General features: G+C 47.0%; 1 protein-coding gene across 1 annotated transcript in view; it reads right to left on the reverse strand.

The window, feature by feature from the left end:
* Nucleotides 1–23,438, reverse strand: part of Rufy1 (RUN and FYVE domain containing 1) — a gene marked incomplete in the record, with an annotated part of 44,876 nt that overhangs the window by 20,576 nt on the left and 862 nt on the right. The window contains 6 exon segments of the mRNA XM_013507916.1: nucleotides 681–746; nucleotides 1,901–1,962; nucleotides 5,639–5,762; nucleotides 8,531–8,632; nucleotides 13,325–13,442; nucleotides 14,743–14,916. Coding sequence (XP_013363370.1) covers nucleotides 681–746; nucleotides 1,901–1,962; nucleotides 5,639–5,762; nucleotides 8,531–8,632; nucleotides 13,325–13,442; nucleotides 14,743–14,916 — 646 coding nt within the window.

Below are 23,438 nucleotides of genomic sequence, written 5' to 3' on the forward strand. Positions count from 1 at the left end.
AACTGTAAATTACAACAACAGCAAAAAGACATGTCCTCAGGAAGATGCACTGGCTGGCTCTCCGTAAGTGTACTGGGAAAAAAATGCCAGCTTGTTTGTTTTGCTGGCTTCTGGGGTCACGGAGCTTTCACAGGGAAGCTAATGCGCAACATACTTTCTAGAAGCGGGTTCAGAGACACAATGATACGCCTTCCAAAACCATCAGGCCAAGAGTCCACCCCTTCCCTACCAAAACCTCCAGGGACTAGTGTTCAAGAAGCACAATCAGTAGCTTCCCAGCTAAAATTAAAAAAAAAACAAACAACATTTGCGTGTGCTCATGACCACACGGACCTAGAAGGTCCGGCCGGGCCTCTGCGGTGGTTTCCTGCCAGCTGTCTCAGGAGGCTGGGTGCCGCCCCGCAGCAGGGCCGGCCGCCAGCCGCAGGCTGCCAGTGAGGCTGTGTCCCACCTCTCTACGCCGTGTTCCTGTACGGAGAAGCTAGGGTCCCCCGGAACTGGCTCCCAAGGAGAAACCCCACTGCTGCAGTCTGTACACACCGGGGGTGCCTGGGTGAGTACGTCTTTTTTTCTTGGTTTGGAGAAAAGCGGGTTACGAATGTGTGTCACTGAAACAAGCTCTAGAAAACACCGCGTCGACAGCACACTGAGGAGCACCGGGCAAGGGGAGCGGGGCCCACCTCAAGTGCCGGTTGAGCTCTTCCACGTAGTTCTTCTGATCAAGGACGTCAGTGATCCTCTCGTGCCTTGTAAAAGGAGCAGAGAAAGGAGGGAGTTTTTACGCTCATGGTTAAGACTATGAACCGCTCCGCTGTCTTCTGATCACCTTGCAGAAGTAGCAGAGCTCACTGCCGGGCAGTGTCCACAGTGTCCTGCCGTGAGCGGCGTGCCAGGCCGGCTGGCCGAGGACTCAGCGGCAGGACCTGGACAGGACGCCCTGGAGCACGGGCTCTGGGGTGGAGAGGGGACTGCGGGCATGCATGAGCAGGGAGCCCCAGCCTGCCACACCAGCAGCTCCGCAAGAGGCTCCTGGCCCTCCTACCACGTGGAAGGAAAGTGGTCAGCTCACTCGGGAGAGGACCAAGAGACTTCTTAAAACACAAAGCTGAGCAGTCTAAAAGCCAGAGTTTAGACTTTTAACATTCCGGCTCTTCCTATAATTTCTTTCCTTTCCCTTTTTTGAGATAACAGCCTCGTTATGAGCTGGGCATGGTGGCGCACGCCTGTAATCCCAGCACTTGGGAGGCTGAGGCAGGAGGATCATTGTGGGTTTGAGACTAGCCTGGGCTACAAAGTGAGCTCAAGGCCAGCCTGAACTGCACAGTGAGACTCTGTCTCAAAAAGACCAAAAAAAAAAAAAGAAAAGAGTCTCGTTATATAGTCCAGGTTGCTCTTGAACTCACTATGTAGCTTAGATTAGCCTTGAACTCTTGATGATCCTCCTGCCTCAGCTTCTCCAGTGCTGGGATTGTGGGCGTGTTCTACTACCCCAGCTCTCCCTAGAGTCTCTAAACCCATATGTTTGCAATTTACAGAAATGGGATCATCCTCTATAATTCATGCCATAGCTGCTGGATTTGTTCTTTATCTTTTATATTTTGAGACAGGGTCTTGGCAAGCTGTTAAGCTGCCCCACTTGGCCTTGAACTCACAATCCTTTCCCCTCAGCCCCCTGAGAAGCTGAGAGTACAGGCATTCACAGTTTTTCTATGAAGTTCTTTTTTCTTGAACCTCTTCTACCTTTTACATAGCTCTCTCAGGCAACCCACTATTAATACACACAGTATTCATAATTAAAATATGAAGTATATGTCAGAGTTTTCAAAGCAAAAACAATAGTGCTCTTTGCCAGAATTTCATTAAAACGGAAACGAACAACAGTGTCCCACGCAGTACTTACTCTTTGCTACCATCAAGATCCTGTACATCCTTAAGGTAGAGGGAGAAATCGATTACTCCAACCTGGCAGAAACGAAATGTGCAGGTTTAGTAAAAGATAGCGTTTCTTTTTTCCTACAAGCCCTGCAATTCAGGGTAATCAATACCACAACTGTGTCCAAAGGAGCAGGGAGTTTACACAGATCAGCAAAGTTCTCTGTGTACAAACTACTTTAAAGAGAGAAACCTAGATCTTTAGAGTGGTGACACTTCTGAGTCCTCCACTCGGACTTTGGTGAGATGGTTTAGTCTGTTTTCCAGGGAAAACTGTCACTGCGGGGACCTAGGGAGGACCAAAACTCCTCACCCATCTCAGCTTCAAGGGTTTTATCTCTTCTTCCAGAAGGGAGATGGCTTTGTCAAGAAACAAAGCTTGCGAGAATAGGGGAAGCCATTCCTGTGTGAGACACAGGAACACTGCATGCAACCCAAATGTCTATGTATGAGGAAATATTTAAATCACTCATGTTACATCAGTTATACAGAACTGTAAAGAAGAATGTGGTGGACTGACGTGTAATAATATGTACAAAACCCCAGGACACAATTTGAAGTTAAAGAATGGTAAGTACAGCATTAGCTCCCAAGAGTAATAACCCTTTATGTAAACACCAAGCTGGGTGATGATTTTAAGACACGAATGCACCTTCTCCAAGGTCTATCTCTCACCTACGGGAATCAATCTTATGTTTCCAATCCTGGAACCTGCATGGCCTTAGTTCTAGTTTCGGTAAGTAAATGCAGAAGACACAGTACTATGTGCCTTCTGTGGCTTCCACCTGGCCCTTTCTCTGGGGACACACGCTCTGATGTTAAATGCTGGAGACCCTGTGGGAAGGTCACAGAGACAGAGAGATGCCTGAGAAGCCCCGGCCTCCGGGCTCTGGCGCTGGCCCAGCCCGAGCACAGACGCAGCAGCGAGAACAAGCTTCAGTGACCACCGTCCCGCCACCGTCTGCCTGGGACAAAGGGCGTGCTCACCTGTGAGAGCCACCTCTCTGGAATTCAGTAACCTGACTGTCAGAGACACAGGGGCTACCACTGCTCAGGTGACTGCTGATTCCTTAGACAGGAACAGAGAACCAGGGAAGGGTTAGCTTTACACAGAAGCTATGTATGTACAAAGAAAATCTTACCCGCCCCCGTGGGGGAGAAAGGGCCGAGAGGTAAGGGGACAGGAAGCTTAGGCGCCACTCAGCGCTGTGCACACCTCTGTACCACCCAGGTGTTTCTTCAGCACATACACGCTGTTTGTGTAATAAAACACCACATAATAAACACAGAAATATATTCAACTGGGAAAAAAATACTGAGAGAATTCAAACCTAAGGCAGGTATTAACCAATAAGAAAGCACACCAAGCACACGTGCTGCCCAAGCAGCATCCAAGCTCTGTTACTAATGCAGAACGGACCAACTGAAGCCCGTTCCTCAGAGTTCAGCAAATCAGATCAACCTCTTCCAAGCACGGCCAATACATAACAAGTGTAAATATTACAAAGGAGAGCGGTGAGCTTCCGAAAAGCTGTGACAGCGCTGTCACGTAACTTTAGTTTACAGTATTTGAATGAAATGATTTCAAGGAAAATAGAAATGACTAGAAAATTGTACTAGGAGTTAGAAAATCAATAAATTGACCAAAAATATGCAAAAAATTAAAGTGAAGCTGGGTGTGTTAGTGTCCCTGTAATCCCTGCACTTGGGAGGCTGAGGTGAGAGGATCACTGCAAGTTCAAGGCAAACTGACAGAGAGTTCAAGGTCAGTCTGACTCAAAACAAAAAGAAAAGAAAAGAAAAGAAAACAAAACAAAACCCAAAACCCTCTAATCCAAACTAAACCATACCAAGAAATTAAAGTGGTCAGGCTGGGGATTTAGCTCAGTGGCAAAAGCGCCTGCCTGGCAAGCGCAAGGTCGTGAGTTCGGTTCCTGGTACCGGAGAAAAACCAAAAAAAAAAAAAAAAAAAAAAAAAAAAAAAAAAAAAAAAAAAAGAAATTAAAGTGGTCAGAGAAAGTAGTAGGATCAAAAAAGGCATAAGGCTGACATGGTCGTACAGTAAGTTCTAGCAAACTTTGAAAAACAAACTGTTCTAACAAGGAGAGGAAGAGCAGTATTTTCCTGCTTATTAAGAGTCTCGTGTAACCCCGACACCAGAAGGTGGCGAGGCGGTACAGGAAATTCAGTTTCACTCATGAGCAGAGACGCAGAAATGCGGTGAAACAGCATGACCAGTACACGATGAGCAAGCCGCGTTCATTTTAGGAATGCACGGGTACTATTACAATGGGAAATCTACAAATTAACCCAGTTATCACTGCACAAGAGACACATCCCAACAGATGTGGAAGAAGGCTGAGCACGCCCCTGGCCCAGGCAGATGGTGGCGGGACAGGGGTCACTGTAGCCTGTGCTCTCTGCTGCGTCTGTGCTCATTCTATGCTCACTCCTACTAAAACACTGAAACAGCAAGTGCTTCCTCAGCACGAGAAAGAGTGTCCTCAGACACCAACAGGACCAGCACTGCCTTCTGACAGGAGGTGAGGGTGCCGGTGCACAGCTGTCATTTACACAGATCTCAGTGGGATTTCTATCTTGGAGTTTGACAAATAATGTCCAAATAGCCCAGGCAGAACGGACAGCCGAGAAACACGTGCAGAAGAGGTGTAGCAACACTGCAGCCGGTCAGGGTCACGGTGTGGGATGTGCTAGGGTAAGAAGGGGCGCAGGAACAGAGGCCAGAGGCCAGAGGCCAGGGGTAACTCTAGCAGGCCGTGGACAGCTCAAGTATGACACAGGGACTCCAAACTAGTAGAAGAACTATTTAATAGATGATTTTGAGAAAACTGGTTTATTATTTGTAAACCTAGATTCCTACTTCATATTATGTCAAAACAAATGATGGATTATTTAACTGTAAAATATACACATTTGATTAAAAAAATTAAACCAGACACAGGGCTCACCCTGTACTCCTGGCTACCTTGGAGGCGGAGGCAGGAGAAATCACAAGTCCTGGGCCAATCTGGGCAACTTAGTGAGACCCTGTCTCACTAAACTTTTAAAAAGGGGGCGCGCTGGGGCTGCAGCTCAGTGGTAAAGTGCCTGCCCAGCACGCACGCCAAACACAAAACAGCCACAACCCAGTGCTGATGTGGACGTGGAGGGGAAGCTCTAGGTTCTTCGGGTCCAAACGCATGGCTACTGGTGACCTGAATGGGGCCCCGTGTCCGTCTCCTCACACACGCCCGGTCCCTGGCCCCAGAGTTGAGAGCCTCAGCCCTGGCTGCTGGTTCCTTAGGAAGAAAGATCGCCGAGGGCCGCCCCTCCCCACGGGGTGCTGCCCCATCTGGCACTGTGACTCCAGACTGCCACCGCATCCACCCTTCGGCACTTGAGTCTCCTCAAAGCTCCCGCTGTCTCTGCTGCAGCCACTTCGAACTTACGACCTGCACCACTGCTGGGCTGAGCTCTTCAAACCAGACCGTGTCAGTGCAGTGCTTCCAATGGCAGGGGCCTCTCCCAGCCCAGGTGAGGCAAACCCCGGAGCCTTTCCCAGTGGCCTCTCTGGCCGGCACGGCACTGTGCAGGCCTCTGTCACAGAGTCCCTCCCAGGACCCTACCGTGGCTCACCACCTCCCTGCAGCCCTCGTGTGAATTCCCTGTCCTAATGCATCCCACCTGGAGCTGGGGTCCCGTTTACCTGGGAATCCAAGTCTTCCCCTTTTAGGCAGAGGTTGGCATCGAGGACATTGAGTCCCACCAGCAGCCCGACGAGCACCGACCCTTCTTCCTCCATGAGCAGCGCCTCAGGCTCGTAGAACTCGCTGAAAGAGACCGCTAGCCAGGGAAGGTGGCTCCGCTCCCGGCACTTCCCTTTCCCCTCACTTCCTTCCACGTGGCAGGTGCTACCATTTCCAGGTCGTCCCTGCTACAGTTTGATTTTCTGAGATGGGGCCTTGCTCTGCTGCCCAGGCTGGTCTTGAACTCACAGCGCCTCGCCTCTGCAGCCTGAGCAGTGAGGCTCTGGGTGCCGAGTACTCCCTGAACGCCGTGCCACGAGGGGCTGCACCCCTGCAGGACGGTGCCCGAGGCGGGGCCTGCTGAGCCCTGTCCTCTGCCTCTGGCCAGCAAGTGGACAGTGTCTACCCACCGTGTGGGCTCCGGGCCAACTGATCACGCCCTGCAGCCCCTATAACTTGTGAGCCAAACAGAACCCTTTTCTCGGCCTAAGGTGATTATCTCAGGCGCTCTGATGGTGCCGAACAGCTGCAGAGTGTGCACCCTCTCCTTTCCGCCCATGCCCTAGGATGGACGAATTCACCTGGCTGAAACCGCCTCATTTGGGTCCTGGACTCCAGTCCCTCTTCTCTCCTGTGGACCTGCACTCCTGCCCAGCGCTCTGTCTCTGCCGCCTCCACTGGCTCCTCTTCCATACCCGGGCCCCGACCCCTGCACGCTCAGAAACACCCCCCACAGCCAAGGACAGAGCTCCTTCCTCCTCCTGCTCCCCTGGTCACCTCGGCATACACAGCGGGCCCCACCCCGCTGTCCACTGCTACTTCTGGTCACCAATGGTTGACCAGTCTGTGGAATCCAGGGGTTCCCAGGCCACTGCATGCGTGTGCGCGTGCATGAGAAAGAACTTATTAATGATTCCTTCTTTAGGACAGAATCTGCAACTCAGAATTATTCAGTGTAATAAGACTGAGTACACAATACAGAAATCAGTATTCATCAGTTGGGAGGGGTGGTACTTCCCTGTATTTCAGCATACCGGGAGGCAGACAGGGGGATCGCAAGTTTGTACCCAGCCTGGGGAACTTGTTGACCTAATGAGACACTGTCTCAACAAAAAGGGCTGGGGATGCAGCTCAATGCAAAGATCCTGGCTTCAATCTCAGAACTTAAACCCATCCCTAAGAAAAACTAAAAAGAAAACCTAAAATCAACCCCCCTCCATAAAAAGCAACCATACATTTCTGTGATAGCCACTTTAAATTTTTCCTGATAAGCAGGGCGTGGTAGCACAAGCCTGTAATCCTAGCACTCAGGAGGCTGAGGCAGGAGGATCCTTGTGAGTTCAAGGCCAGCCTGGGCTACAAAGTGAGCTCAAGGCCAGCCTGAACTGCATAGTGAGACCCTGTCTTACAAGACCAAAAAAAAAAAAAATTTTTTTTACTGATAAGAGGTATAAAATTTCATAATCTGGGTATGTGCTTTTTTTTCATCTTTTTGAGACAGGGTCTCGCTATGCAGTTCAGGCTGGCCTTAAGCTCACTTTGTAGCCTAGGCTGGCCTCAAACTCGAAACGATCCTCCTGCCTCAGCCTCCTGAGTGCTGGGATTACAGATGTGTGCCACCATGCCCGGCTAATAAGCTGGATATGGACTCCTGACTTTTTTTTTTTCTTTTTTTCTTTTTTGGGTACCAGGAATCAAACTCATGACCTCAGGCTTGAGGACTCCTGAATTGGCTAATTGGTGTACTGTTTTACAAAAAGCAGGATTTTGTATTTTGAAAGTGTCCCCTGCTGTCTCCAGAAGACAAAAACAAACAAACAAACATGCCAGAACTGGGCCTGGTGGCGCACACCTATAATCCCAGCTCTCAGGACGCTGAGGCAGGAGGATTACTGCGAGTGTGAGACCAGCCTGGGCTACAAAGTGAGCTCAAGGTCAGCCTGAACTGCATAGTGAGACCCTATCTCAAAAAGACCAAAAAAAAAAAAAAAAGAAAAAAGAAAAAAGAAAAGACAACTGTCCCCTGTAACAGCTGGGCATTGCGGCACACACCTATAATCCTAGCACTCAGGAGGCTGAGGCAGAAGCACTGTGAGCTGGAGGCCAGCCTAGATTAGACAGAAAATTCACGGCTGGCCTGGACAGCATGGCGAGACTCAAAAACCAGAAAACACAACCACAAAAGAGGACAACTGTCCGCTACACCTAGTTCTGATGTAACTTTTTAATCTAATGTTTGTTTTGGGTTTTTTTTGGTTTTTCTCCGGTACCGGGAACCGAACTCACGACCTTGCGCTTGCCAGTCAGGCGCTTTTGCCGCTGAGCTAAATCCCCAGCCCCACTTTTTAATCTAATGTAATAAATATAATTTCAAAAATATATAATTTCACTGAAGCTTAATGGAATAGACTGTCAATTACTAACTCTTAGGTATTAACATTTTTGAAGAATTATTTTCAAAATTTTTCCAAAATAAAGTTATATGAATGTTCATTCATAACGATGTTTAGAGATCAGTGTTCAGAAAAGAAACCAGCATTGCCATTTTAAAACTAAGCCATAGAATACTTAAGATTAACAATAATTTCAATCAAAGCTGTAAACACTACATACTTTTTTTTGTCTTTTTGAGACAGGGTGTTGCCATGCAGTTCAGGCTGGCCTTGAGCTCACTCTGTAGCCCAGGCTGGCCTTGAACTTGCAGAGATCCTCCTGTATCAGCCTCCAGAGTGCTGGGATTAAGGTGTGTGCCACCATGCCCAGCTTATATACTCTTATTTTAATTCAAAAGGACCTACAGAATTGTGTTGTCATTATTTATGAAGCAAAAACAGAGACAAGCAGTGCAATACCTTAAGAGATGCTTATTGTCTATCAGCACCTTCAGATAATCTGCCAGCTTCTTTTGCATGAGGGCCAGATAGAGCCAAGCTCGGCCTCTCCCCACTGCAGTCCTGGAATTCAAACAGAGAACAAGCTGTGTGGTGGGACGACAACAGACACAGAAAGCCGCACCCCAGTTCAGTCAGGGATGCACCGATTTACACACGCCTCCGGAGCGCACAGCCGAGTGCCCAAGAACGCTGCTGAGTCAGGGCGATGTGCACCAAGGGGCCAGCGGAGGAAGTACCACACACACCTCTGGGGACTGTTGGAGTCTGCACCCTAAGCATGTGCCCTTTGTCTTTTTTTTTTTCCCAACAAAAGGAAAAAATCTTAAGCCATAAAATTCTGATTTGTAGAACAAATATGATTAGATAGGACTCTGCATACATAAGATTTCACAGCAAGCTGGGAAACACAAGGCTAGACTGGCACGATGGACTCTCTTTCAAAAGATGGACACAGAGCACAGTGCACGGCAGTGCCGAAGCCTTGAGGACCACTAAGGCACTGGCTAAGCTTTTACGATGAGCTGTATTTTCAACTGTGGTAAACTGCACACAGCATAAAGTTTTCTACAGCAGTGTCTTCCGGCACAGCGTCAGCACGCAGACCATCATGTCTCTGTGCAACCGGTCTCAAAGCTGCAGATTTGAAAAGGCCCACACTGCTCATGAGAAGAGAAAGCTTCTACCCATAGAACTAAAACTGTTTTAAGGAAAAAGAGATTTTGTTCTAAGCAGAGTAACTGCATGAGTAACAACTCTACGGTTAATAATCTACATGAACGGACGCTTGCAGGGCCGAAGACCTAGCTAGACGTGGCTCAGAAGCCAGGCTCAGAAGGGTTCACCCAATTTCAAGAATAAATGATGCTAAACCACAGTAAAAAAGGAGGAGACAAAGATATGCAATGTTGGCATGGTAGGAAAAATAAAGGTTGAGATACGCAGCTTAGGAAGCATGTGAAGTGGTACAACTTTTCTGGCTGAGAATCTGATGACAACAGATTTCAAAATTCAACATCTAGCAATTTGCACTAAAGTGCAAACACACTTAGGACAGACACAAAAATTATGTTTGGGGATGGTGACCAATCACTGTGAGAATATAATGAGAATATGAGAACAACTGCAAAGCCCACATGAACATTTTAAAAATTAACTATACAACAGAATCCGGTGTGGCCCCTTACAAACGATGGTATGAGCTGGGGTGTGTGATGTGAGGTGCAGTGGAGTATGACCGTGACCCTAGTGACTGGGCAGGACGATCACAAGTTTGCGGCAAATCTGGCAACTTAATAAGACTCTGTCTGAAGATAAAAAATAAAAACAGCTGTGGATATAGCTTAGTAGTAAAGCACCCCTGGGTCAGATCCCCAATATGGAAAAAAAAGAGAAAGAAAAAAAAAAGATGCTATGCATAAAGAAATACTGAATGTCTGAAGAGACAGGTGTCACCCCCAGCTGATCACCACACATACACAGGCAGTGCAAGGCCACACTGGATGTCCGCTACCCACATGTACGACTACTGTGTCAGATACAGAACATGTATTAATAGTGCAGGCCTGTAATCTCAGCATGGGGGAGGCTGAGACAGGAGGATAGCTGTGAGTTTGAGGCCATCCAAAGGTATACGGAGAGTTCAAGGCCAGTCTGAACTAATAGTGAGACCGTGTCTCAAAAACAAAACCAAACAACCTGCTGCAAAAGAATATGACTAATAAAGGGCTGACAATGTAGCTCAGTGGCATAAGTGCCTGCCTGGCAAGACTGAGGTCATGAGTTCAATTCCCAGTACCAAAAAAAAAGAATATGACTAATAAAAAAGATGTGGATGACTATTTGACATGAGATTAAAATCTAAAATTAAGTGGAAAAAACTATAAAACAGTATGTACACTTTATAAATACTAAACTTTTTGCTGTTTTTGGAATAGGCAATGATACGTGCACCTGGTTTAAAGCCAGAAGTACTGTATGAAAACCACTCAGTTCCAACTCTTTCTGGATCTTTTTTTTTTTTCTTTCCCGGTACCGGGAATTGAACTCATGACCTTGCACTTGCCAGGCAGGCACTGTGCCGCTGAGCTAAATTCCCAGCCCCTCTTTCTGGATCTTGTCCTCTGTTTCCTGTCCCTCTTCTGCATCCATTAACACAATTTCTAGTTCAGGTTCTCCTATGTGAAAACAACTGCAAACTCTTCTCTTTCTCCTTTTTATGAACCAAAGCCAAAACCACGCCTTCGGCAATATGCGTCCTTCACAGAGTCTCTGTCATCCTGAAAATCTTTCAGCACACGGAGAACTTCCTCACAGCTTCAGTGACTCACTTATGAACCTCTGGTCCCAATCTGCTGTCACCAATAATGCTGTAGCAGGTAGTTAGAATTTCTTCTCTTTGACGGGATCTTCAGATGTCGTCCAGCTGGTCCTGAACTGCTTGGCTCAAGTGATCCTCAGGTGCCAGCCCCCAAGCAGTGGAGACTGCATGTGCCACTGTGTCACGTGTTCCATCGGCAGGGATGGCCTGGGGTGGGAGTGTGGGTTGGAGCAGATCCATCTGTAATCCTGGTGGGCAGTGCTAAACTGTCCTCAGCTGAATGAGTGCAGTATGATGCGCTGGGGGATAAAATACAGAATCTCATCTGTCTGTCTGACTGACATACAGCACAAGGATCCAGAAGGACTCTGACTAAGATATATTTCTTCTCTCCTTTGCCCTTTTTTGGGGGGTGCTGGGGACTGAACCTAGGGTCTTGTGGAAGAGCTATTACCCTCAACCCTAAGTAGTATTATTCCTTGGTTGTAGGGTAATGGAAGAAGTACACAGTTTCAGTTTGTTTCCGGCTTGCTTTTATTTCCTAATTAAAAATCAAGCAATTAGAAAAAAATGTTTTTACTTTTCAAAAGAAAGAGCAGTCTTGCCTGGTCTAAGAGCCAGTGTTTGCAGCTGGGATCTATTCTGTAAAGCTATGTGCAGTAAAAAACGCGGCATGAAAACAGTGAGCCATTTAGGCAATAGGTCATGCTATGAAACATATTTTTAAAGTCTCAATTAGTGTTTTTGTTTTGTTTTTTTGGTATTGGGAATCAAACTCAGGACCTTGCACTTGCCAGGCAGGCGCTGTGCCGCTGAGCTATATCCCCGGCCCAAAAATTTCAATTAGAAGAAAGTATTAAACTCTACAAAAAGTCTTCCAAGAAGTGTGAAATTTATCCTGTTTCAAACTATTTAAAATAGTCCTCTATTACCTAGCCCCACAAAAAAATCCCACTAAGTCATAATATTTCCAAAATACCACAGAAATTTTAGAACTTCTCGGCTCCCCCAGGTTCCTCCTAAAAGCATCAAGAGCAGAGAACCAGGGGTCTGGCGTTTTGGCAGACAGGGTGCGGATGTTCAACACTTAGGCTTGTAACCTGCTTAGCAACCAGAGGATTAATGAAATGTGGTGATGTGGTGGATTTGAGGGCAGTGAGCTATTGCTCAGTGTAGTAAAATGTCAAAAATGCCTTCAACTGGGGATGCAGCTCAGGGGTGGGGTGCCTATGAGACTCTGAATGTAGTCCCCAGAACTGAAAAGAAGAGGGCATCAAAAAAATATCTGCTTGCCTGGCATGTTGGCATGCGCCTGTAATCCCAGCACTCGGGAGGTGAGGGAGGAGGATCGTTGCGAGGTCGAGACCAGCCTGGGCTACAAAGTGAGCCCAAGGCCAGCCTGAACTGCATAGTGAGACCCTGTCTCAAAAAGACCAAAAAATCTGAGAAGCTGGAAGTGCAAAGAGCTTTAAACTTACATGGTGGAGGCCCAGAAGGCTGCACTAGCAACAGGGACCAAAGGCCCAAGTCCAGTCTTGAGAAGAACATACATAGCTTGACGACGGTCAAGGTCAGTGAGATTTAAAGGTTGTAAAGCCCAACAGACCAGTGACTTACTCTTGGCTCCACACTCTCTTGCCAAGAGAACTCGGGCAAGTTACTTCACCCATCTAAGTCTGTTTCCACACTTGCCAATGTGGCGCCAGGGGCTACCCCAGAGGATCTGCGCAGAGGATTAGATGAGTTAGTGAAATGCCCTCAGTTCAAAGCCCAGCAGAAAGCAGGTCCTTAGAGTGGTAGCTGTTATTTTCTAAAATCAACAGGCTGCCTCCACAGAAATGTCAAGCAAATGCTGAACATTAGGCCCTTCCACAGAAGACTCTGTGGAGGACTCTTACATCAGCTTATGGATCCCCAGAGCCCCTCAGGAATGCCAGATTCCCTGAAGATCCCTCATTTATGTCCTCTCCAGTTTTTGATTCTGAGAACACGGGGAGTGGTCCCAAGGACAAATCTAGACATGTTAAAATAACTCATGGGCCCCAGCCTATTCACAGATGCCCTTTGACCTGGAATTAAAAATCTGGCCTAAACTCTATTACACTGTCCAGCTGTATCCAGATCTTGGAGTGTTAACGACTCCTTTTCCTCTGAGTGCTCTTTAACAATACCACTTCAACCTATGTGACCTGTACGGCAAGCAGGAATCACTGTGCTCATGTGAAAGCAAAGGAAACCGAGGCTCAGAGAGGTGAGAATCTCAGAGAGGTGTGGATAACGAGTAGCAGGACTGGGATTAAAGTTTAAGTAGAGTGTGGTTCATGCTACAATTTGTTCCAAGTTACAGAAAGTTTTATCAGCAAGGAACTGAGAAACGGGTAAACATGAAGGAGTATTTTTAAAACATCGAATTGGTATTACTACTTCTCACTCACTTTAATTCTGGCAGATTTCTGACACTAGTAGCTATATCTGAGGCTTCTGGACAAAGTTTCTCCACCAGCTCCAAAGGACCAAAGAAAGACTTATTTTGGCCAATAAAACTCTTCTTAACTAAAAGGGAAAACAAAAGTGTTATTCATAAGAACACGTTGTAAAATTTCTTCAGGGGCCCATAGTCTTTCTCCCAAAAGCCAAGTGAAAGGTGCAGAACCCACTGCTTGGTCCTTCTGATTCAGCCCTGGGAACTGGGAACGGCCAAGGAGCAAATCAGCTCCTCCTCCCTCCAGCAGCAGGGCTTCTGATATACTTGCTAAGCCCCTTCTCTAGTGCCCTGAAATAAAACAGGTGCCTGCTGTGCTCATCTGGGAAATCTCTTCCCCCTTTTCCTTCTGACGGGAACACCAATGCTTCATTTCTTCAAACCATCACTACCACCTGTCACTGAAGCGCTCTAGTAACCTAAGCGGTCTCCCTGCTCCCAACAGTGTCACCTCCCACCATTACAATTCATTCTGGGCAGAGCTGGAAGTTCTTTTACAGATGCAGGTTAGGTTACCTTAACTCTGAAATCCTCCAAACCCTAAAATACTAATCCTAACTCTGACCCTAAGGCTTTATTTTCTTGTGGTCCAAGACTTGGACCAAAATCCTCCCTCAAACCCTCCAAATACATGTAAAATAAATCCTAACTCCTCACATGAACTTTAAGGACCTGCAGGATCATCTCCTTCACACTCCCCTGGCCTCCTCTCACATTCTCTCTCAGTAGGCCTCAGGTTCCAGCTCCTTAAGCTGAGGTGGGTCCCACTCAGGACCTTTGCATGAGTTTTTATCCCCCTCCAAATCTGCAGCACTGGCTCCTTCTCCTTGGGTCTCAGCTCACGTTTAACCTCCCTAGAAAGACCTTTTGGTCTTTCCCATTTGGCTCAGTCTCCTTCCTTAATTCTCCATTGTTTAACCCACTTTGCTTCCTTGACTGAGCAGCATTTTGCAACTACGGCTGTTTCTGTGTTTACTGTCTGCCTTGTCTTCTAGAACTGCACTGTCCAAGGCAGTGACCAGCCACATATGCTGCTCACAGGGACTTGCACTGTGGCCAGTGCTAATGAGGAACTGAACTGAGATTTGCTGAAAGTGTAAAACACAGGCGACTTTTGAGCCTTGGTATCAGAACAGAATGTAAAATGTCGTTAATAAAGTCTCAAAATAATGATTATGTGTCAAAATATTTCGAATATGTATTAATACTAATTTCATTTCTTTTTAACTTTTAAAGTGTAGCAGTAGAAAATTAAAAACTGCTTATGTCTTTGCACTTTCCTTTGGACAGCGCGGCTCTAGAGTGTGCCTCTCAAGGGCCGGGGTTGCTCTGCACACAGCTGTCAACCAGCAACCAGAAGCCCAGGCCCACCTTTCAGACCGTGTCTGAGGCAGTGCTCCATCACCACAAAGAACTGCTGCAAGGGGGCGTGGTCCGCGTCCAGGCTGCGGCCCAGGCTCAGGGCAGACTGCAGCAAGACTTTGATGCTGAGTTTCATCATGTGCATCAGGTTGGCGCGCTCCTCCATCATCTGGCTTTTGGAGGCTGTGGGGCAAGAGCAGGGACATTAGTCGTTAGTGGACTGGGGGAGGTCTGTGGCGAAGGGGTGGGTCGCCAGGCACTGGAGGAGAGCCGGGAGCGCGGACAGACGCGTTGGTAACCGGGGTTCGCAGTCAGCCCTCACCGCCCCCCGTAAAGCCACAGCCCTACCTAGGCCTCTGAGGAAGCTCTGCTTGCCGTTCCACACGCTTCTCACAGGCCGCTGCGCTCGTTACTACGGCGACGGCTATACCAACATTCACCGCAATTGGTGTCTCCCACAACCCGTGCTCCATTTTCGGCCAATAAAAGGGCCTAAACTCTATTTTAACTAGCGAGCACGCTGGGAAAGCGGTCCCGCCCCTCCGCACCCTGATTGGGTAACTCAGTGGAGACCACGCCCACTGAGCGCGTGCGCCATTTTGCGTGCTTCTCTGCCCGGATTCCGGCGAGGAGTTGTCCTCCCCTCAGCTCCAGGCTCAGACTACCCTAGTCGCTGATATTTCGTCGAAGTAGTGGACAGTCGTGAAACTGAAAAGCTTTTTTTGAATTAAAATCAGTAAGAATCAAGCGGCCTCAGCCACATTTGTCCTGTTGCTTTCCTCTCGCTCTTTCTCAGGTGACATCGGACTTGTGCGGGCGCGCGCCGCCTGTTCCCTCGGCCGGGACGCCGGCGTCGGGGCGACAGCGAAGGCCCGCAGCCCGCCCGTCCGCACAGCCGCCGCGGAGCCGCCCCTCCACAGTAAGCGAGGGGCGAAGGGACGGACCTTGAAGCACTGAGTTTGCCATCAGGGTCGTAAATAAATACTGAGGCACTCCAGGACTCGAAGTTCTACATCGCCCCGGCAAAATCCAAGAAGGCGGGCAGAGCGGCTGGGAAGGAGCACTGTAAACCCGGCACCTGGGCTGTGAAGAGGGAAAGCAGTCGGATGGGCCTGGCTTAATTATTCTTAAATTTCAACTTTCCAAGGAGTACTCCGGACCCCAGGGACGCACTCTGCCCCGAGCCAGCGCCCTCGTCCCAATGCACACATCGGAAACTTGAGTGACGCGAGGGCTGGCCAAGGAGGTAACGGAAAACTCAGCCACAGGAAGGTGACCGCAGCCCAGCAAGAACAGCTGCGGAGATCCCCTCAGGAACATCGCAGCCAGCCACGCAGACCCCGGGCTTCAGTCCACAGTGGACGGTGGACGGCTCCCCTCCCTGCTCAGCCGCAGAGACGGGGAGAAGGCGAGGGCTCCTGAGGTGTCTGCTTCCTCACTTAACTGTACTTAGCTGAGAAGCTTCGTCTTCTCAGGGGGGAAAGGGTGGCTTCTGGCTCTTTGCTGGGCACTTTAGCATCTTATTGAGACTGCTTCTCAAAATAAATAAATACATTTTTAAGAAAGGGCTGGGGATTTGGGCGTGGTGGGGCAAGCCTGTAATCTCAGCACTCTGGAGGCTGAGGCAGGAGGATCGCTGTAAGTTCAAGGCCAGCCTGAACAATGAGACTCAGCCTCAGAAAACCAAAGGAATAAAAGGGGGAAGGTTTCAGTAGGAAAGCCCTAGGTTCAATTTCCAGTACCACAAAACAAAGCAAAACAAAAACACCTCCCCAAGCAACACCCCCCCACCCCAACCTTCCTAAGCAAAAGAGGGTTCTGGGATTCTCTGTACTGAATCTGAATTATAGAGGGATGACACAATTGTTTATAAACTGCTGGAGATATAGCTCAGTGGTGCAGTGCCTGCCTGGGAAGTGCAAGGTCCTGAGTTCAATTCCTAATACCGAAAAAAAAAAAAAACCAAACAAAAAAAAAAAACAAACTTTTTAAACTGAGAAAGACACAGTGAAATAAATTTTTAAAATATTCTGTCCAGGCTAGCCTTGAACTCCTGGGTTTAAGTGCTCCTCCTGCCTCAGCCTCCAGAAGAACTGAACTACAGACAGGTCTAGCCACATAGTTTTAAGTGGCAGAATGTTTTCTTAATGCTGGAGCACATTATGAACATGCATACTTTGTTACTCATCCTTTAGAAGAGCTCACTCTAAAAGCAAGATGTAGGAGATATATATATATAATTAAGTCTTTGGTTCTGCAAATCTCAGCACAGACAGATAATCCCATTATCCTTATATCCTCTGAGTGAAGAAAATCTAATTTTAACTTATGATGACCCAAAATCCTAGTGCCAGGCATGAGGGCAATAGGAGGAACAGTCTCCAGGAATTAAGAGCTTATTGTGTGAGTGCCTGGTGTGGGAAATTGCTGAGGCAGGAAAGCAACCAGCTACATGAAGAGACACCCAGGAAGATACACTAGGACTGAGGAAAGTTTTGGGGCAGGGGAACTTACTGCACACTCAATATTCTTTTCTGTAGTTGGATTTTTAAAAATCCATTTGTATTTTCCTTTACTAAATTCCAAAAAACCCAAATAAGACAACTATGCACAACACAGTTACTGTGGGGCCCGATCCAAGAGGGTAATTTTTGTGTGTTGGCAGTGCTGGGCATAGAACCCAGCATCTCATGCATGTGCACATTAGGCGATTGCTCTGCCGCTAGATACACTCCCAGCCCCGATGTGGCTGACATCTTAAAACAGCACTCAAAGCATTCCACAGCGATGTCTTAAAAAAGTGCTGCTATCAAAATGTTAACTGGCAAGAATACTGTTCATATTCAAGCTCTACTGCTAAATTGCTCCCTCTGAAAACTCTCCCTGCCCTTGCTACTCCAGTGAGGGGGAGCAGCCCGACCCCTGTAGTGGCTGCTGTGGTCTCCCTGGTGCGTCTGGCTTCCACAGAGCATTCTGCCCGGCCAGGTCCTTGCCCACACCTCCTGGCTTCCAATCCTGCTGCCCTCGGCCAGCCTGGGGATCCAAATTTCAGCCCTTTCGAACTCATGTTCACATTCTTTCCACACTGACTGGCAGTTAGTGAATACTACTTTAAAATGACTAATTACAAACATCCAGGTACAATGTATTTTGACATTTTACATCTGAGGTTCTTTAAAGACACAGGTGACAGACACTGTTTTGGGCCAAGCTTTGGTCTTTGTCCAATATGACAATAAGGGTACCTATCACTCGGGTGGCTACGAAACTGTCAAAGACGGAAGTCGGCCCACTCCTAGGGCCCTCCTGGGCTTCGATGTCACCTCAGGGATAGGGCAGATTCGAGGTTCTCTCAGTCCCTGCCTTCCAAGCTCTGGTCAGCCTGGGCCACAGGACTCCCTGACTGCATGGGGGGGCAAGGGGGACCCATAGGAACCTGACTTCAGGTGTCCTCACAGGCTCCTATTGGCCATCAGTTACACAACACAAATCACAGAAAATGTTTCAAACCAGGCATGTGTGAGTGCCCAGCCCTCCAACCACACAGGCTGCACAGCTGCTGCACACCCAGGAGTTGGCTGGCCCTACTCAGGGTCGCTGGAGGACAAGAGGAACGCAGGTGTGTGCAGATTGAAGGCAGGGCACCCTGCTCTAAGTGGGAGATGAGGACTTTCCAATGTGCATTTGTTCATCACATATTTATTATTCTGGCCAGGTACAGTCCATTTTATTTATGAATGAACAGCTGGTGTTTATTACAGCCAGGCACTGCGTAATAACGTGATGGGCCACGCTACAAGATTACAGGGAGTGGAAGATTCCCATCACCCCGTGACACTGGGGCTGTCTCGAAGTACAGTGCAACACATTCCTCACATGCAGCGACGCTGGTGTAAGCACCCCTACTGCACTACAGCACTGTGCTGTACACACAGCAACAACTACAGCACTGTGCAAGCAAGATGTGCCGTACAGGAAAGGCACTGAGGCTCATCAAGATGTCCACAACTGTACAAAACGAAGACAGGCCTAAGTCCCAACAGCATGCCTCAAAGTCTGAAAGTCATTAAACAGATCATTAAAGGGGGAATATCTGTATTTGACAGTGGTAATCGTTATTAATGGTTTGTGTTCTTACTACACTATGTCTATTATAGTTATTTTAGCAGGTATTCCCCCTGCAGTACTAAGGGTTAAATTTAGGGCTTTCACCCTGAGCTATATCCCCAGTCCTCTTTTACTTTTTGAGGCAGGGTCTTTCTACTTGAACTTGGAATCTTCCTGCCCCGGCTTCCTAGAGTGCTGGGATTACAGGCTGTGTCACCATGTCTGGCGACAAATACTCCTTCTACTTAAGAAAAATGTTGACTGCAAAACAGAGCCTTATGATGGTCCTTCAAGGGGTATTCCAGAAGACACTATTTAGGAAAATAAGATGTAGAAGTGGAAGATGGTAATACTGATGATCCTGACCCTGCATAGACCTAAGCAAATGTGTAGTTGTGTATTAATTTTGTTGTTGTTGTTTTGAGACAGAGTCTCACCATGTAGTTCAGGCTGGCCTTGGACTATGTAACCCAGGCTGGCCTTGAACTCAAAGTGATCCTCCTGCCTCGGATTCCTGAGGGCTAGCTAGGCTGCCAAGTGTGAGCCGCTACACGTGGCCAGAAAACCACCTTTTATAGATTGACACAGCTGTGGTGTGTCTGAAGAGCGCAGCAGGGTGCAGTTACCTCCTAGGCCTGGGTCATCACCACACACTCCCTGCCTATGGGGAGCCCTCCCTGGCCTGTGCGGCAGTTGCAGATACGTGTCCCTGTGGGTCACCATTTACCTTTCAAACACATACATGGCCTGTGACAGGTGCGAACGGCAGGCAGTGCCGAGCAGAGGAGTGCTGGGCTCCTGCACCATCTGGGTGGTATGAATACACCCCCGCCGTGATGCTCAGCGGGGTCAGCAAGCCACACTGCCCAGGAAGCAGCTTGGGAGGAGGACCCTCCACGAGAGCCTCCTGGCAAGTGCGGGGGACAGTGCGGGGGTGGGGGGTAAACGGGGTCTAGTCTGCTCACGGGCCAGTGCATGGCTAGCATGGCCGCTTGAGCAACGCTGGCTCAGCGAGCACGGGCTGACAGGCGGGACCCGGACGCTAGCACTGGGCACTGCACCCGAGCAAGGTGGCTCATTGGAAATTACTGCGGGCCCCGGTCCGCACCCAACTAAGTAGCAGAGGTCTACGTGTGCCTGATGCATGTGATGTGCACTGACGTGAGTGTGCTATGTACTTACAATGTATGAGGGGGTGTGATGTCTGTGTGTGATGTATGTGAGTGTGTGTGCTGGGAGTAAGGGTGTGGAGAGGGTTCAGGGAGAGCTAAGGCTGAGCATCAAGAGAACTTTTTCTGTTGTTTTGTTTTTTTTCAAGACTGGGTCTCACTGTGTAGTTTAGACTGGGCTTGAACTCACTATGTAACTTGCGGCAATCCTCCTGCCTCAGCCTCCCAAGTGCTGCTATTACAGGTGTATGCTACCAAGCCTGGCTAGGGAGTATTTTGTTTTCAGAAAACAGTAGAACTGACACAGAATATCTTCATCTTGAAGAGGAGCATGGAGGAATAGGAGTATCATTGTTCTTACTAATGTACTCCAGCCTTAAAAGGAAATTTCACCTGGGCATGGTGGTGCATGCTGGTAATTCTTGCACTGGGGAGTCTGAGGCAGGATTCCCATGTGTTTGAGGTCAGCCTGGACTACATGTCCAGACCTTGTCTCAAAAAAAAAAGTAATAATCACAGAAAAATTCCAGATTTGTTTTGTCCCATGTTAGTTCTTTCATCTGTGATAAATTTGCAATTTTCTTTCTTTCTTTCTTTCTTTCTTTTTTTTTTTTGTCTTTTTGAGACAAGGTATCAGTATGAAGTTGAGGCTGGCTTTGAGCTCACTTTGCAGCCCAGGCTGGACTCAAACTTTCAACTATCCTGCCTCAGCCTCCCCGCGAGCTGAGATTGGAGGCGTGTACCACCATGCCCAGTTTAAACTTGCAATTTTCAAAAAACAATTACTGTTTTCCCACAGTGTCTGTGGGGGACCCAATCCCTGCCATGCAGTGATGTGGGGCTGCACAGAACCAGGCACATCCTCCTTTGTGACTCGGAACGCTCATGCCTGGTGGCTGAACTCTTTCTTGGACCTCAATGCCTGGCGGCTCTGATTGGAATTTGATTGTCTAATGTTCTATAGCTGACCTGTGTATGCTATTTTGTTAATATAAAAAGTCACTATTATTTCATGGATAATTATTACTGTACTCAGTGGTAAATTTTTCTTTTATTATTCCTTTGTTGTTCCTTGGTGGTTCTCTTTTTTTTTGTAATAATATGTAACTTTTTCTTTTTTTTTTTTTTTTAAATTTTTTTCCGGTACTGGGAATCAAACTCACGACCTAGTGCTTGCCAGGCAGGCGCTGTGCCACTGAGCTAAATCCCCAGCCCCCATATGTAACTTTTTCAATACATATATGTACATTATAACATTCATTTTTCAATTTTAAGAGTATTTCAATTTTGCAAATTTTTTCCCATTAGAGTATTAAGCAGAAAACAGATGATTTAGTAGATGACTCTGTAATTATATCTCATCAGAGGAAAATGTCATGACCTGTCTATTACTCTCAAGAGGAAGATGTATTAGAGTTAGACGAATGTAATTTTTTTTTAGATATATGTAATCTTGTGGTCAGTACATTCAACAAACATAGTGTGGATCTGGATATGAATGTGGAAGATCTTGAGAAAGAATGGCAGCAAATAAAAGAAAGAAATGTGATAGAACACGCCCACAAAGGCTGGGAGTGGGGGGTGCATGTCTGTAATCCTAGCACTCCAGAGGCTGATCCCTATAGGCGGATCCCTGTGAACTGGAGGCCAGCCTGGGCTACATAGTGAGTTCAAGGTCAGCCTGAACCACATGTCTCTAAAACTGAACCGAACTGAACCAAACCAAGAATACAAGCACATAGAAATGCAAAATGCAGAACTTCTAATAAATATTAATTGCAGTGATCCTTCTGTGTTGTATAAATTATTCATATTTGATAATATATTCAAAATTATAGTTGAACACACCGATAAGTTATACAATGTGGCTTCGGTAAAATGAAAACACCAGCAATGCTACGAATGTTATAATTAGCATGATGAAACTCGTTATAGGTATATTATTACAAAATTTTTTTTTTTTTGGTACTGGGAATTGAACTCACGACCTTGTGGTTGCCAGGCAAGTGCTTTTGCCGCTGAGCTATATCCCCTGCAATACGTATATTATTAATTATGGGGAGAGTACCATCACCAGATATTAGAGTGTATTTGTCTGAAAATAACATGCAAGCCAATGGACATGAAAGAATACTGTACAGTTTTCTGGCTGTTTGGAACTGTTTGCATTGCTCTGACAACACGATATGCAGAACTGGGGATTCCCTGAATGAAACTAGAAAAATCATGGAAGAAACTAGTACATTCCAGGGTGCAGTAAAACCTGGAAAAATGCGGGGACCAACGGAGGTATGATTTTATGGTGAGAATGTCTTGCATTTGCACCAACACATCAAAGGAAAATTGCTCAAACACGGGATAAAATTATATAAATTATGTGCACCTAGTGGTTATACCTGTGATTCACATGGCCATGCAGAGAAAATGTCGAGCCTTCCATGCAAGGGTATTCTTACCGTGTCGTTTTGAAATTAATGAGCAGCTTATTATTTGAACATAGCATGTTATGTGCAGATAGTTACTATTCGAGTATACTCCTAGCACAAGAACTTTTACAAAAAGAAACTTTTTTGTGGCACAGTACAGCCAAACCAAACATTTTCACCAGTACAGCAAAAACAAAGGACAAATGTGAAGTCATTTGTCTCCGAAAATCATCCTGGTGTAAAATCTGTGAAATGGACTGTAAATCATGCATGTACTTTGATCAAAGGAACTCCTGGAAACATAAAACCTGATACTGTCTTCGATTACAGTAACGAAAAAAAAAAAGCATTTATTCAGCAGACCAGAAGTCATCATATTGCCCGTCTTTAAGGAAAACATTAAAACAGCACAAAAATTGTAATGCAGCTAATTTGTGGTATGGCAGCTGAGATGCACATTATAGACTCCATCAACGGGCTACTCGTAAGATTTCTATGTTAAAGTTTAGAGAATTTACTAATTTTTTTTTTTTTTTTTTTTTGTACTAGGAATTGAACTCGCGACCTCACGCTTGCCAGGCAGGCGCTGTGCCACTGAGCTAATTCCCTCGCCCTAGCGAATTTATTATTGATAAACTACTAACCCGTGAAAAAATGCCATAGGCACAAATTACTAGAAAAACATTCGCTTTACAGAAGCTTATTTAGTAATGGCAAGAATCGCACCAGCAAGGTAGAGGATGTTACCCAAGTTATCTGAAAAAATGGCGCCACTGTGCAGCATAAAGTCATGTTTCATGACGTTTTGTGCACTGTGCAATTCACTTGCCTTTAAAGAAATTAATGAATAAATTTCTTTTAATTTAATGAAATTTGATTACTGTAATAACTTCTAACTGCTGCGAGTGTGGTGGCGCACGTCTGTCATCCCAGCATTGGGAGGCTGAGGCAGGACTGCTGGGAGTTCGAGGTCAGCCTGGGCTACAAAGTGAGCTCCTGTCTT

The sequence above is a fragment of the Chinchilla lanigera genome, unplaced genomic scaffold, assembly GCF_000276665.1.
Source record: "Chinchilla lanigera isolate Chin_1 unplaced genomic scaffold, ChiLan1.0 scaffold00007, whole genome shotgun sequence".
NCBI lineage: Eukaryota > Metazoa > Chordata > Mammalia > Rodentia > Chinchillidae > Chinchilla > Chinchilla lanigera.